Here is a 12,217-nt window from a genome sequence, read left to right as displayed (position 1 = left end):
TCTCATTCATTTTTACTGTTGCTTGGCTTATACATACTTGTGTCTGACTTGATCTGAGAGAAAGAAAAATACACAAAAACGGTCAGCAACAAACAGTATATACATGCCTCTAAAGCAGGAAATGAAATGCTATCTAAGCTTTATACAAAAAATATATACAATACATACAACGCTTAAAAATGTACACAAGAACAGTGATTTACTGATACAGCATGATTGGGAGAATGTACATGTGGCTAATGTGCAAAAGTACAACAAACATGGTGAGGCTAATGTGACATATACAGTAGTTACAGCTGATTCAATGTGTTAAAGGGAGAGTGAGAAGAGCAAATCAATGAAGTGCTAATCTTTGAAACAGCTTTACTGCTGACAGCCAGTTCGCAAGGAGGAGGGTATCCGTGTGGACAGAGCTGCTCTCTGCTCGTATGTCTTTCTTCATCTTGCACAACTCATTCAGTTAACGGCTCTGGACTGGAGACATAGAGGCTTTTAGAGATTCCCACCTGGAGATGTCACTCTACACTCTTTGCCTTTTGTTCCAGCTTTAGTTTCAGCTCAGAGAGTGCTGCAAGAGGAACTAAAAAATACCAAACTTTAAGCATTGGTATGCCAAGAGAGCATCACATAAAGTAATTAGACTGAAAATAATCCAAAGACTGTATCATCTCAAAGGAAGAATAGACAACTTACTCTGTCCTGGAGTTTCTGAGAGGATTTTTGTTATAGGATCTTTGGTAGAAGAGGGAGTCGATGCTGTACTAGACCATTTGCGGGGAGCTATTGCTGGAGGCATTATTGCTCTCCTTAGAGCTTTAGAAAGACCAAAATTGTAATGATTACATTCAAAAAGATATGTAATATGTCACAAAGATTATAAAGGGGACATATTTTTACTTTGAGATGACAGATAAGAGACTTACGTGGCAGTGGGACCTCTGGGGACTCCTCCGTCCCTTTTTCCATCTCCTCCACTGTTAAAAAAAACAGACTAAAGTTAGCAGTGGGGAAGAATGAAGTCAGACCAGTTTGTGTTTACATGACAGAAGAGAAAATGTCAGCAATGATAGATGGACCGATTGGTGGGATGGGTGGAGGTGGGTTCATACTTACACATGTCATTCAGATAAATATTCCCTTCAACTCGTTTTGGTGCTGGTTCAGGGATTGATGTTTTAGGAGCTGGATAAAAAAATGTAGACAAAAAATTTAAAAAATGTATGATTCAAGATAGAAAGAAAATAAAGCAGAATAAACTGAGACAACTTTAATGAAAAATAATGAAATAACTGTGATGAAAGGCAAAAAAGAGGCAAAGTTTATTAAACATGACCAAAAAAGGTTTCAAAAATGGGTTAAAAGTGTCAAAAATGGGTGATAAGTGTCAAAACTGGGATAAGAGTGGCACGTGATTTGGCAAAGATGGTTTAAAAAGGTGCAAAAATTTACTATAAGGGGCAAAAATGTGCATTAAAAGATGAAACCAGGTTAAAAAATGGGCAATAACTTGCAGAGCTGGGATAAAAGTGGCAACAGTAAGTGGCAATAATGGGCAAAAAAAGTTTTAAAAACAGATCATGAAGTGGCATGAATAGATCATTTTAACATCAGAACAACTTGACACACTTTTCAGCTTCGAAATGGGTGTAAACTATTTGCCAGGATGCTAGCACCTGTGTTAATCTTACACATACTTTGACATCATATCATCAATAAATCACAACTAGAGAGGGCCCACTGGGTCTTTCAGAGTTTCAGCCAATTGATGATGATGTTAGGGTTTATATCAAAGCACAGCTGTGCCTTATTACTGCCTCAGTAAATTTTTTTAATCAAAATGTTCTTACTTGTTTTGAATTTGAATTGAATGATTATGAGGAAATGTAAGGGTTCAAAGTCAGTCTTTGTAGTTTCTACATTTCTAACAAATTAGAGCGAACACCTGCCTGATGAGTAGTATTAAGCAGACACGGTTGGTAGAAGTCACAAGATTTCAAGGTTTTGAAACACTTCTGCAGACTTTTCGTATAGCCAATGATTGCCTCAGTCACTTAATCCAAAGTTTAAGCAAATCTCTAAGGAAGAATTTCTACCATCTGTCTAAAGGCTCAAAAACAAGCAAGATGATTAATGGGTCCTTAAAAATGCCTCGCAATACCATAAAAAATGATTCAAGAATGACAAGTGAAATCAGTTTTATAAAACCACACAAATATATTGCAATTCTGTTTCCTTAACCAGCTAAGGGTGTTATGTGCATTTGTCTCTTCATGTTCAACATCAGCCACTGAATAAGAGAGGCATGCAAACGGGGAAGCACGTACAAATGTAAAAGCAGGAGAGAAGTCATGAGGAGAGTATTATCACCTATTCAAGCCCATGTCTTAAGAAAAAATATAGAAAAACATGTAAAAAAAAGATAAAATGTAAACCCAGACTCATAATCATATCATGTTGTGAGTTGAGGATGTTGTCCCCTATGTCCCTTATGAGTAATCATACGGATACGGTTAAGTGGGCTGAAAATTAAATTCTACCTTAGAGCAAAAACTCTGGTCCTAACCACTTACTTTAGATTTGTCACATTTATAGGAGGGTCTGTGTAACTGGTTTGTTGTATAACACACATGCTTACAGATTCAGATAATTGCAGGTTTTCAGCTCAGTTCCGTGTCATGGGGACTTGGATAAAGCCCAAGATTAAGATACACAGTTGCAGGGTTGGTATTTTTTAAATACCTGAATGCATCAAAGCTCAACAGTAAGCAGGTCTAACAAACAGTAGCTGATGTGTTCATGATGGCGTGCTGCTATCTACATGGGCACATACCTGGTTTTGGGGGCAGGCTTGGTGGTTCATTGTTTGGCGGGGCCTGTTGAACACTCTTCTCTCCATTTTCTTTATCTGATAAAATAAAAGCTGTAAAAATAAAGCACTTCATTGAGTCATGCAGGCCTGCTGGTTAATACATGTTTTTGTAAAATTGATTACATGCATTAACATGCATTACTCTGTTTCTGCAATGCTTACAATGCCCCCTTTGCCACCTTTTAATGCTGTTAGTGTTATAAAATTTTTGTTTTCAACTTTAAACTACTTTAAATGACTCTGTGCATAAATGGTATTATATAAAAAGCTGCCGTGCCTGGACACCAAAGAAACGTAGATATTTTATAGGTAAGCAGGGAAGTCGTACTTTGATACTTGAGAAGCCAAAAGAAGAAAAAGAAGTAGTAATAGTAGACAAATAAAACCAAAATATCTTACAGATTCTTCGGTCGTATGTTCCTTCCATGTTGAGAGGAATCAGAGCTCCTTCACTTTTTTGCACTAAGTAGTTGATCACATCATGTAATGTTGAACAGGAAACCTAAACAGAGAACACGTTTGTTTAAGTACAGTGATTTCCATGTGGGATGTAAGAGCAGTAATTTTGAGCTACACTTAACCACATCAACCCCAATAAAAATTCTGTTTTATGACCGTTTAACCTATTACACTTACTAAGTGTCATTAGCAAGAAAGCAACATGTTCTCTTTGCAACTGAAATATTTTCTTTAATAAATGAACAAAATAATGAACAACTAATGTAAACAGTGCAAAACCACCTTGGAAATGCAAACACATACAAACTACATGCATGTATCAATTTATGAGAACTAGTAAAAACACCTGCAATAGATGAGTCATGACTCTGGCATTCAAATTAAATCCTCATTCGAGAAAACCAAAGAAGACAAGTGCAGAAAGCATGTGACTGTGGCAGCAGGACTAGCGTCATATGATCTTATATAACATAATTTGCCTCTTATGATACTCTTCTTCCCCAGTAAAACATTACCTGCATTTAATCTTAACTACAATCAATCTCCTCTCTTCTCTCTTTCTCCTGAGTGATAAAACTGCAAAATTTTACGGCTAACAATGCAACCAGTTTTTGTTTCCTTGATTGCCCTAAATTCCTTGATAGAGACATTTGAGGCAGAGCAGATTTTAAATACTCACAGGATTGTCCACATCAATGGAAAATCCTTCTTGTTTACGTGCCACACGGTAGTGTCTGAATACAGGGCTGATAGAAAGCAGAGAAACAGGCGATCAAACACGGATGAACAAAAACTTTTCAAAAATGTTCATGGCAGCACATTTGATTAAGCTATAACTTTGTGACTTTTTCACTGACTATTGGATAACTATGTTTTTATTCAGACTTGTGGTATGTATTTACATCTTAATATTAAATGTGAGAGTGTGGATGTTAATGTTTTGAGTAGGCCTATGTCCATATTTACCCAGCTAAGTCTTGTCTTGTGGTGACAGCAAAAGAGCTCCCATCTCTCCCTGGCCTCAGCAGCAGGTTCCCTTTCTTTGCTTCTCTCTCCAGCAGCAGCTCTGCTTCCAGACGGGACACATTGTGGTAACAGCTGCAGAACAGTAGAAGACACAGGATGAAACGGAGGGCAAATCTTCTCACTGTTACTAATGGAATAAAACCAAACAGTCTTTATAGAAGCGACTTAGTCAGACTTCAGCAACACTGTATATGTACTGAATATGTATACAATTCTGCTGTCTGGTTAGAGCACATAACAACAGAACGATTAGATGTGAATTTAATCACCAGTATTCTGTCTGGGACTATGAGGAGCAGTTGTTATGCAAGAGATCATCCAGGATTTTTTAGGTTCTAATACCTGTTATATTACAACTGTGACTGATTTAGTGAGCCATTCGCAATTTTGCTATACCAGCCATGTGTACTTAGACTTGCATGGCTGGCATCGTGCAGAAACCTTGCATCTCCATTTTTCATGATTTTATTTTTTTTTTAATACAACAGGTCTACTGGTCACCCTTTACATCTGCCGGTGGATTTTGACAAATTTCAAAGCTAGAAAAAAATGTGAAAAAACAAGCTGCCAATGAAAACAAAGTATCAAATCATTGGAAAAGTACCGTTTTTTTCACATGCCATGACAAGTGGTGATTTTGGAGATATGAGGGTTTGGCCTGACGCCAGCAATATGCATCATCTGTTATATTCTAAGCATTTTTTTAATATCTCAGTGCAATTTCAATTATTTCTGAGAATTGCTGTTCAGTTCCTTAAATCATTTAGATAATCTGAAAACTAAAAAGTCACCAACCAGGACGACACATCATTGCGCCTTGACAGCACTGCTATGCACATCCATCAACACGTCATCAACGCTAAAGGCTGAACTGGTAGAACAACACAGCTAAATGGATTAAGATGCTTGTCCACAGGTGAAGAGTGCCACTTACAAATTCCAAGGAATCAAGAATATCTCTAAGAAAAGAAGACAGTTTCTAAAAATACAAAGTGTAACTGAGTTTAGTCTTCCGAGGACTCTTCAGGGATGATACCTTAATGGCTAGCATCAACACTGTATGATCCCTTTGCAGTGAGCACATATGAATCAGCAGTGGTTCACTTGAACATAGTAATAATTATTATTATTGTTATCATAACTTTATCTATAAAGCACCTTTTAAAACAGAGGTTTACCAAGTGCTTTAACAGACAAAGCAAAGGCATGGACTCTGAACAAACTGAAGCACAAAAGTCAAGATGAATTGACACAATTTAAAGGAATGAAAGTGACAAAAACAATCTTGAAAGGCAGCCATAATCACATCACTAGAGGTAATACAAAAACAGGATTAAAACATTTAAAGAGATAGGACATGTAAATAAATCAAAAAAGTGTGTTTTAACAACAGCAGAGGAAAAAGACATCGATAAACCAAGTAAGAGCAGCAAAATGTATAGAAGAGTGATGAAAACAAACAGATATCACACAAAAGAAAGTCTGTAAAGGAGAGTTTTAAGGTGTGGTTTTTAAAACTGATACTGAATCTGGGAGTCTTATCTTTACAGGTAGGTTGTTCCAAAGCCGGGGGGCTCTAAGAGCAAAAGCCCAGTTTCCTTTATATTTGAGTCTCAACTTTGGAACGACAAGGAAGCTCTGGCCCCTGGATCTAAGTGTGCCTGATGGCTCATACTGGGTCAGCGTCTCAGAGATATAATCTAGGGCAAGACCCATAAGAGCTTTAAAATCGATCAGTAAAATCATAAAATCAACTCTAAAAGTGACCAGTCTTGTCAATACTCACCTTGGCATGTCTGGTTTGAGGCAAACATAAGTGTCTGAGTCTCTGTTAGAGGGTGGAGGGCTGGATTTTATTCTTTGTTTTTCCTCTTCTACTGCTTCTCTTAGCATGTGGATCTGGCCAGGAAGCAGGTTAAGGGAAGTAGGTACAGACAGCTGCAGAGAGACAAAACATTTCTGTTTTCAGAGAGCGTCTATTCAAATGTCTTTACAGTATTCATATTCCAGTCTCTTAAATTTGAATTATTTTAAACAAAAAAACGTTAAGGGATTTTTTTGTCCTTTGAATTAGGTAGGCTTATTACAGCACACACCTCAGCTACAGAGTGAATATAGCCTTTCCACAGCTCTCGAGCCTCTGTGGTTGGGGCCTGTAGGGACAACAAAGGAAAGAAAACAGTGAAAAAAGGCATGATTTAAAAAATGACAAACATCTGCATACTTGTTTATTCATCTCACATTGAATTTGATGATTCCATCCTTCATCTGGAGGTTGAGTCTGGCTGCGTCTAAATTTCGATCCTGGCTGTTGTCATCTGTTATTGACAGGAATCCACTGAGTTCTACCTTCTCTACATACTAATGAAACACATACAAACAAAGACAAAGAAGGGACGAATAATCAGTTACAGAGATGTGATACAGAGTGTTAGATAGCCACAACTGTCTGTAATTACTTACATTATTGTCTCTCTTGTCATTAAAGAAGAACAGTGTGTTTCCACACAAACAGGCCCACAGTTTCCGAGATGTCTGCACACACAAGGAAAAGAAAGTTTATTGAGATAGGGAAATGGAGAAAAAACACAAGGGTATGTTTGCAACTGATTTAAAAATTCTTGTTACATAACGAGGAAATAAAGAGGACAGTTGCAGTCTGCACAGGTGACATTCTTCTAGAGACTCGATGAGTCAAATGTTTGTTACAACCACACCAGAAACCAAAGCGTGAACTGAATAAGTACAGTGTTGGAATTGGGTCAACATAAACCAAATCAGGTGTATGAACAAACTCATCTCTATGTGGGAAAGTAAAGTTGTTTAGAGTTTTTGGCCTTGACAAAGCATCAGTTTGTGTTCAACTAGAAATAAATTAAAGCGTCAACATTTGAATGGGTGTCAGATTATTTCCAAACATAACAGGTGCTATGTATTTATGATCAGAGTCATTCCTGTGTAAAATATGTCCCGCTCTCATTAATCTCTTATCCGCTGGGGTTTGACGGATCAGAACGCAGGTTTTATGGTCTGCAAATCCTGCTGTGCCAGTTTATGCCTTTGGTTTGACACTACTATCTGACTTGCTCATATCTTTATGGCACAAAAACAGAGAAGCAGTCAGACCAGTTGGAGTGACACAAGAGCTCTTAACAGACTGTTAGAAAAAAGTAAATGCCAAAGTCCACACAAATTATGAGAAACTGTATAACAGCAGGCAGCTCCACCCACTGAAAAAACAATTCACCTTGTTTCTAGCTTGACAATTTCATCCCATACCCTTATTTTAGTGTGTAGACACACTGAAAAAAGGTCTGTAGCAGCCTACTTATACCTTAAGCACATGCTAGGATGTCCTTAAACAGAAATATGATGATCAGAGACAAGTCTGTTTCTAAGCTGTTGATTAACTCTGACATACACAACATATTAAAGCTGCCAGGAGCATTCAAAACATACTAAAGCTGTCAGAACTTCTTCAAATGTTCCGTACATTGTTTGGATGCCATGATTCATTATCCCGCTTCTCTTTCCATCCTCATTCTGGGAACATTGTGTGAGAGAAAACAACCTCATGCATTAACAGAAATCCTGTTACAGTAAAAGTAATACTAATAATTGAGTAATTATCATAAAAATTAGCACAGAAATTAGTAGAGTTTTCCCGTTTTTCCAAATAGAGTCCTTTACATAATTGTTGGCTTTTTTCTCTTGTATTGTATTCCACTTTACAGCTCTAGGCTTTTGTTATGCTGGTTATGCTGATAACTACAATTTTAAAGTAGTGAGTGGTCCTACATTTCAATTATTGAATAGATGTACGTAAAACTGCCCAATCAGTGATTTAAAAGTACTGTCCTTTAGTCTAAAATATGCAACAGCCCACCTATTTAATATTTTGAACAGGCTGCCAGACAGGGTTTCGCCTCCTGTACATTTTATGTAACGGCCTACAGTAACGTATATTTTTTTCATTCTTCCTTTCACTTGCTGCATTAGAAAAAATAATATCGATAACCTCAGCACAGAAAACCCCCCAAACGTGTTCCCTTAAAACCTACCTTATCTTTGAACGACCTCTTCTCCAGGTATCCCTCATAGTAGCAGGGTGGCAGCTGGCTCTTCTGTCGCCCTGTTCGCTTTGCCATTCAGAGGATTGTCGGTGATTCTGATACGGTATCAAGCACTTACGCTATGGAGATTTTTTTCTTTTACATAAATACAGCAGCAGGATTCTTTCTCGTCCCACTATAACTTCCTTGTCCATGAAACTGGAGCGAAAACCTGTCACAACGCTGAGGGGCATCTGTGTTCACTGCGCTGATTGGTCAACGTGTAAAGTGGGCGGGCACTAGCTACAGGTGTAACTGCTATAGACGTGTTTCTTAAGGAAGGAAATCACCTGCCTGAAGGGTTCCCGTAATTCTTTCCTTTATGTAATGACATTCTTTTTTAATTTCAAAGTTAAAAACTGACTCATCAAGTGTTTGGTTACATAAACCTAGCACAAAAAGTATGGAAATGTGTGTTTTGTAGATTAATTCTTCTTTCTAACAGTGCATCTTGGCAATATAGTTGGAAGGCCTGTTTATTTCCATTCCCTTTAAAATGGCGCATGCATTTCTGGGTTAAACAGCAGAGCTGATGTGGGTTGCTCCTATGAAAAATGTGCTAGATTTTCTTGGCCAGTGCTGAACAACTTATTTTGCTGTTGCTATTTACCCTTGTTTTTAGTTTCTGGCATACCTGTGAGCATGGCCCTGTTATAGTGGCCAGTAGGTGTCTGCTCCAAGAATCAGCATGCCACATTTGAATGATCTAGATAGGGCCTGTAGGGCAACTTCAAGCTGGTGTTCCAAAAAAAAACAAGTTGTGGCATTATTTGGGAGTGCAGATGGTCGAGTGGTTTAAGGTGCTACCCATGTACGCAGGCAGCAAGGGTTTGAATCCGGCATGTGGCCCTTTACCGCATTTCTCTCCCCAATCTCTTCCCTGTTTCAGAGTCTATCCACTGTCCTTACTCTATCAAATAAAGCATGTAAAGGCCCAAAAATGAATCTTTAAAAGTTGTGGCATTATTTGTAGTGAACTTTAGTACCATCTCCAAACTGAAGACCAAGTTCTGTATAAGGGGGGATGCCAAAGACAGGTTCAGGTTCAAGTTACTTTATTTGTACCCTTAAGTAGATTTGATTTTGCAGCCAGTGGGATTAGAATACCCATTGTGACACACAGGTCTCATGACAGAAGGAATGAAGGGAGAATGAAACCATAAACAGACCAGGAAGTGGGCATCCTAAGAAGATGACACTCCAAGAAGGCTGTTCCCTCACCCTGCCACTTTGGAACTGCAGGCCGTCTTCTACAGATTTGCAGTCAAGGTTTGCAGGATAATATGGCCAGCTCTCTGGCCAGACAATCCAGAACAGACAGCACACAGCCAATCTCAGGTCTCATAGGGCTACCATGACTGCCCTTCACCATCAGGCCCTTTTGCACTAGTGTTTGCAACACGTGCACTGGAACCTGAACATGTGGAGGAACGTTATGTTCAACAAACAGTCCAAATTCTGCCTATGGCAGTTGGCAGTTCATAGGGTCAAAGTTTTGAGAAGACACGTGCTTATAGAGCAACATCTTTTGGTAGAGGCAGTGTGAAGGTGTGAGGCGGCATCTTCCTCACGGGAAAAACAAGGCTTGTCATCACTGAATGCAGAGAGATATCGAGATGAGATTCTGCAGCCAGTGACTTGGAGCCCCCACAGAGTGGGGTTTAACAGAGGTTATCTACAGAATTGGTAGAGGAGAGGATGAAATAGCCTGCCAGCAGTCCTACCATCAACCTCGTTGAATACTTGTGGGATCAGCTTGGGCGTGCTGTTCATGCCAGAGTGACCAAAACAACTGACTTGCAAAAAAAAAGGTTGAAGCATGCACCATCATCTCCCATCTCCAACATCATCTTCTCAACTTCCAGCTCTTTGAAACATTCCAATCCGGTTTTCGCCCCCATCACAGCACTGAAACAGCCCTTCTGAAAGTCACAAATGATCTCCTCCTCACCGCCGACTCTGGTTCCTTTTCCATCCTCCTCCTCCTTGACCTCAGCGCAGCATTTGACACCATCGATCACACCATCCTCCTCCACCGTTTACAATCCATTGGCATCTCTGGCACAGCACTCTCCTGGTTCTCCTCCTACCTCTCCGACCGCCACCACTACGTCTCCATAAACAACGTCCAATCTCACACCTTCCCTGTCACCACCGGTGTTCCCCAAGGGTCGGTGCTCGGGCCCCTCCTCTTCATCATATACATGTTACCCCTCGGCCACATCATCCGTCACCATGGACTTCATTTCCACTGCTACGCTGACGATACCCAGGTTTACATCTCCTCCAAATCCATGCCCCCTGTTATTGTCTCCACCATGACATACTGCCTGTCTGATATCAAAACCTGGATGGACCATAACTTCCTCAAACTCAACAGCAATAAAACAGAACTTCTCATCACCGGTCCCCAAGCTCTCCTCCCCTCAGCTCAGAACATCTCCCTCCTCATTGATGGAACCTCGGCTTCATCATGAACTCCACTCGCTCATTCAAAACGCACATAACTCACATCACCAAAACATCCTTTTTCCATCTCCGCAATATCGCCCGTCTCCGCCCCTCCCTCTCACAACCTGCTGCTGAAATCCTCATCCATGCATTCATCACCTCCAGACTCGATTACTGCAATAGCCTCCTGTATGGTCTCCCCTCCACCCATCTCCAAAAGCTGCAATATATCCAGAATTCTGCCGCCCGCCTCCTCACTCGCACCCACTCCAGAGACCACATCACCCCCATTCTCAAACAACTCCACTGGCTCCCCATACCATACCGCATCCAATACAAGGTCCTCTTCATCACCTACAAGTCCCTCCATAACCTGGCCCCTCCCTGTCTCACCGATCTCCTTCAGCAGCACTGCCCCACCCACCTCCTCAGATCAGCCAACACCAACCTCCTCACTCCCACCACCAGGACAAAGCACCGGACCTTGGGGGACCGAGCCTTCACTGCAGCTGCCCCCACCCCATGGAACTCACTCCCACAAAACATCAGGAACTCGGACTCAATACAAAACTTCAAATCACTACTCAAAACTCACCTGTTGCATTTTCTTGACCCCCTTTGGTCCTTTTGTTTTGTTTTGTTTGTGAAGTGTCTTTGAGTGTCCAAAAAGCGCTATATAAGTGTGATGTATTATTATTATTATTATTATTATTATTATTAAGAATGGGATGCCATCCCACAGCAGTGTGTGACCAGGCTGGTGACCAGCATGAGGAGGAGGTGCCAGCCTGTTGTGGCTGTATATGATTCTTACACTTGCTACTGAGGCTCCTGTTTTTTGAAATAAATAAATTGCTGAATTGCCACTATGTCTTGTTTCTTTAGACTTCAGTCATTGAATCCACCAAACGAGAGTCAATGGCAGAATAAGCTATATGGCATTGGCAGAGAAGATTTGGCCATTTTTTCATAGGTGCAACCCACATACTCAGCTCTGCTGCTCATCCCACAAATGCATGTTCCTTACAAATATGGCACCATTTTAAAGGAAAATAAACAGGCTTTCTAACAATACAAGATTCATTGCCAAGAAGCATTGTTACAACAAAGAAATAATCTATCAATCCCAAACTTCCCTGCTTTTTGTGCTAGGTTTATGTACAACTGAGCCCCAAACGACTGTGAGCTTAAAAAAAAAAAAAAAGTAACTCGCCATAAAATTGCAAAATGTCACTCATGTTGACTGGTCTGTAGGTTTTTGTTAAATAGATGCAAATCCATACAACAGTGCAAACTGAAA

The 12,217-nt window shown here is 40.0% G+C and overlaps 1 protein-coding gene across 1 annotated transcript; it reads right to left on the bottom strand.

Moving 5' to 3' along the window:
* Nucleotides 1-68: 68 nt before the first annotated feature.
* On the bottom strand, nt 69-8,635 carry LOC121512767 (signal-transducing adaptor protein 1-like). The gene is made up of 13 exons (XM_041792204.1): nt 8,416-8,635; nt 6,818-6,889; nt 6,596-6,715; nt 6,451-6,507; nt 6,141-6,292; nt 4,295-4,426; nt 4,008-4,074; nt 3,269-3,371; nt 2,831-2,920; nt 1,114-1,182; nt 924-974; nt 694-813; nt 69-580 (listed from the first exon to the last, which is right to left on the bottom strand). Exons 1-13 carry the CDS (start codon nt 8,500-8,502, stop codon nt 516-518), a joined length of 1,185 nt encoding a protein of 394 aa, XP_041648138.1. The 5' UTR covers nt 8,503-8,635; the 3' UTR covers nt 69-515.
* Nucleotides 8,636-12,217: the final 3,582 nt, after the last annotated feature.

This window comes from Cheilinus undulatus, linkage group 7, assembly GCF_018320785.1.
Source record: "Cheilinus undulatus linkage group 7, ASM1832078v1, whole genome shotgun sequence".
Classification (NCBI taxonomy): Eukaryota; Metazoa; Chordata; class Actinopteri; order Labriformes; family Labridae; genus Cheilinus; species Cheilinus undulatus.
The sequence above is the reverse complement of the archived record's forward strand: the minus strand, read 5'-3'. Positions and strand labels throughout refer to the sequence as shown.

Bases quoted from the DNA above. Each gene is read 5' to 3' on its own strand.
- LOC121512767 (XM_041792204.1), bottom strand. From the start codon at position 8,502: ATGGCAAAGCGAACAGGGCGACAGAAGAGCCAGCTGCCACCCTGCTAC. The intron at 4,075-4,294 runs GTAAATATGGAC...GCTTTCTATCAG, and splicing joins ACAAGACAAGACTTAGCTGG to CCCTGTATTCAGACACTACC. The intron at 975-1,113 runs GTAAGTATGAAC...TTTTTTTAACAG, and splicing joins TATTTATCTGAATGACATGT to TGGAGGAGATGGAAAAAGGG.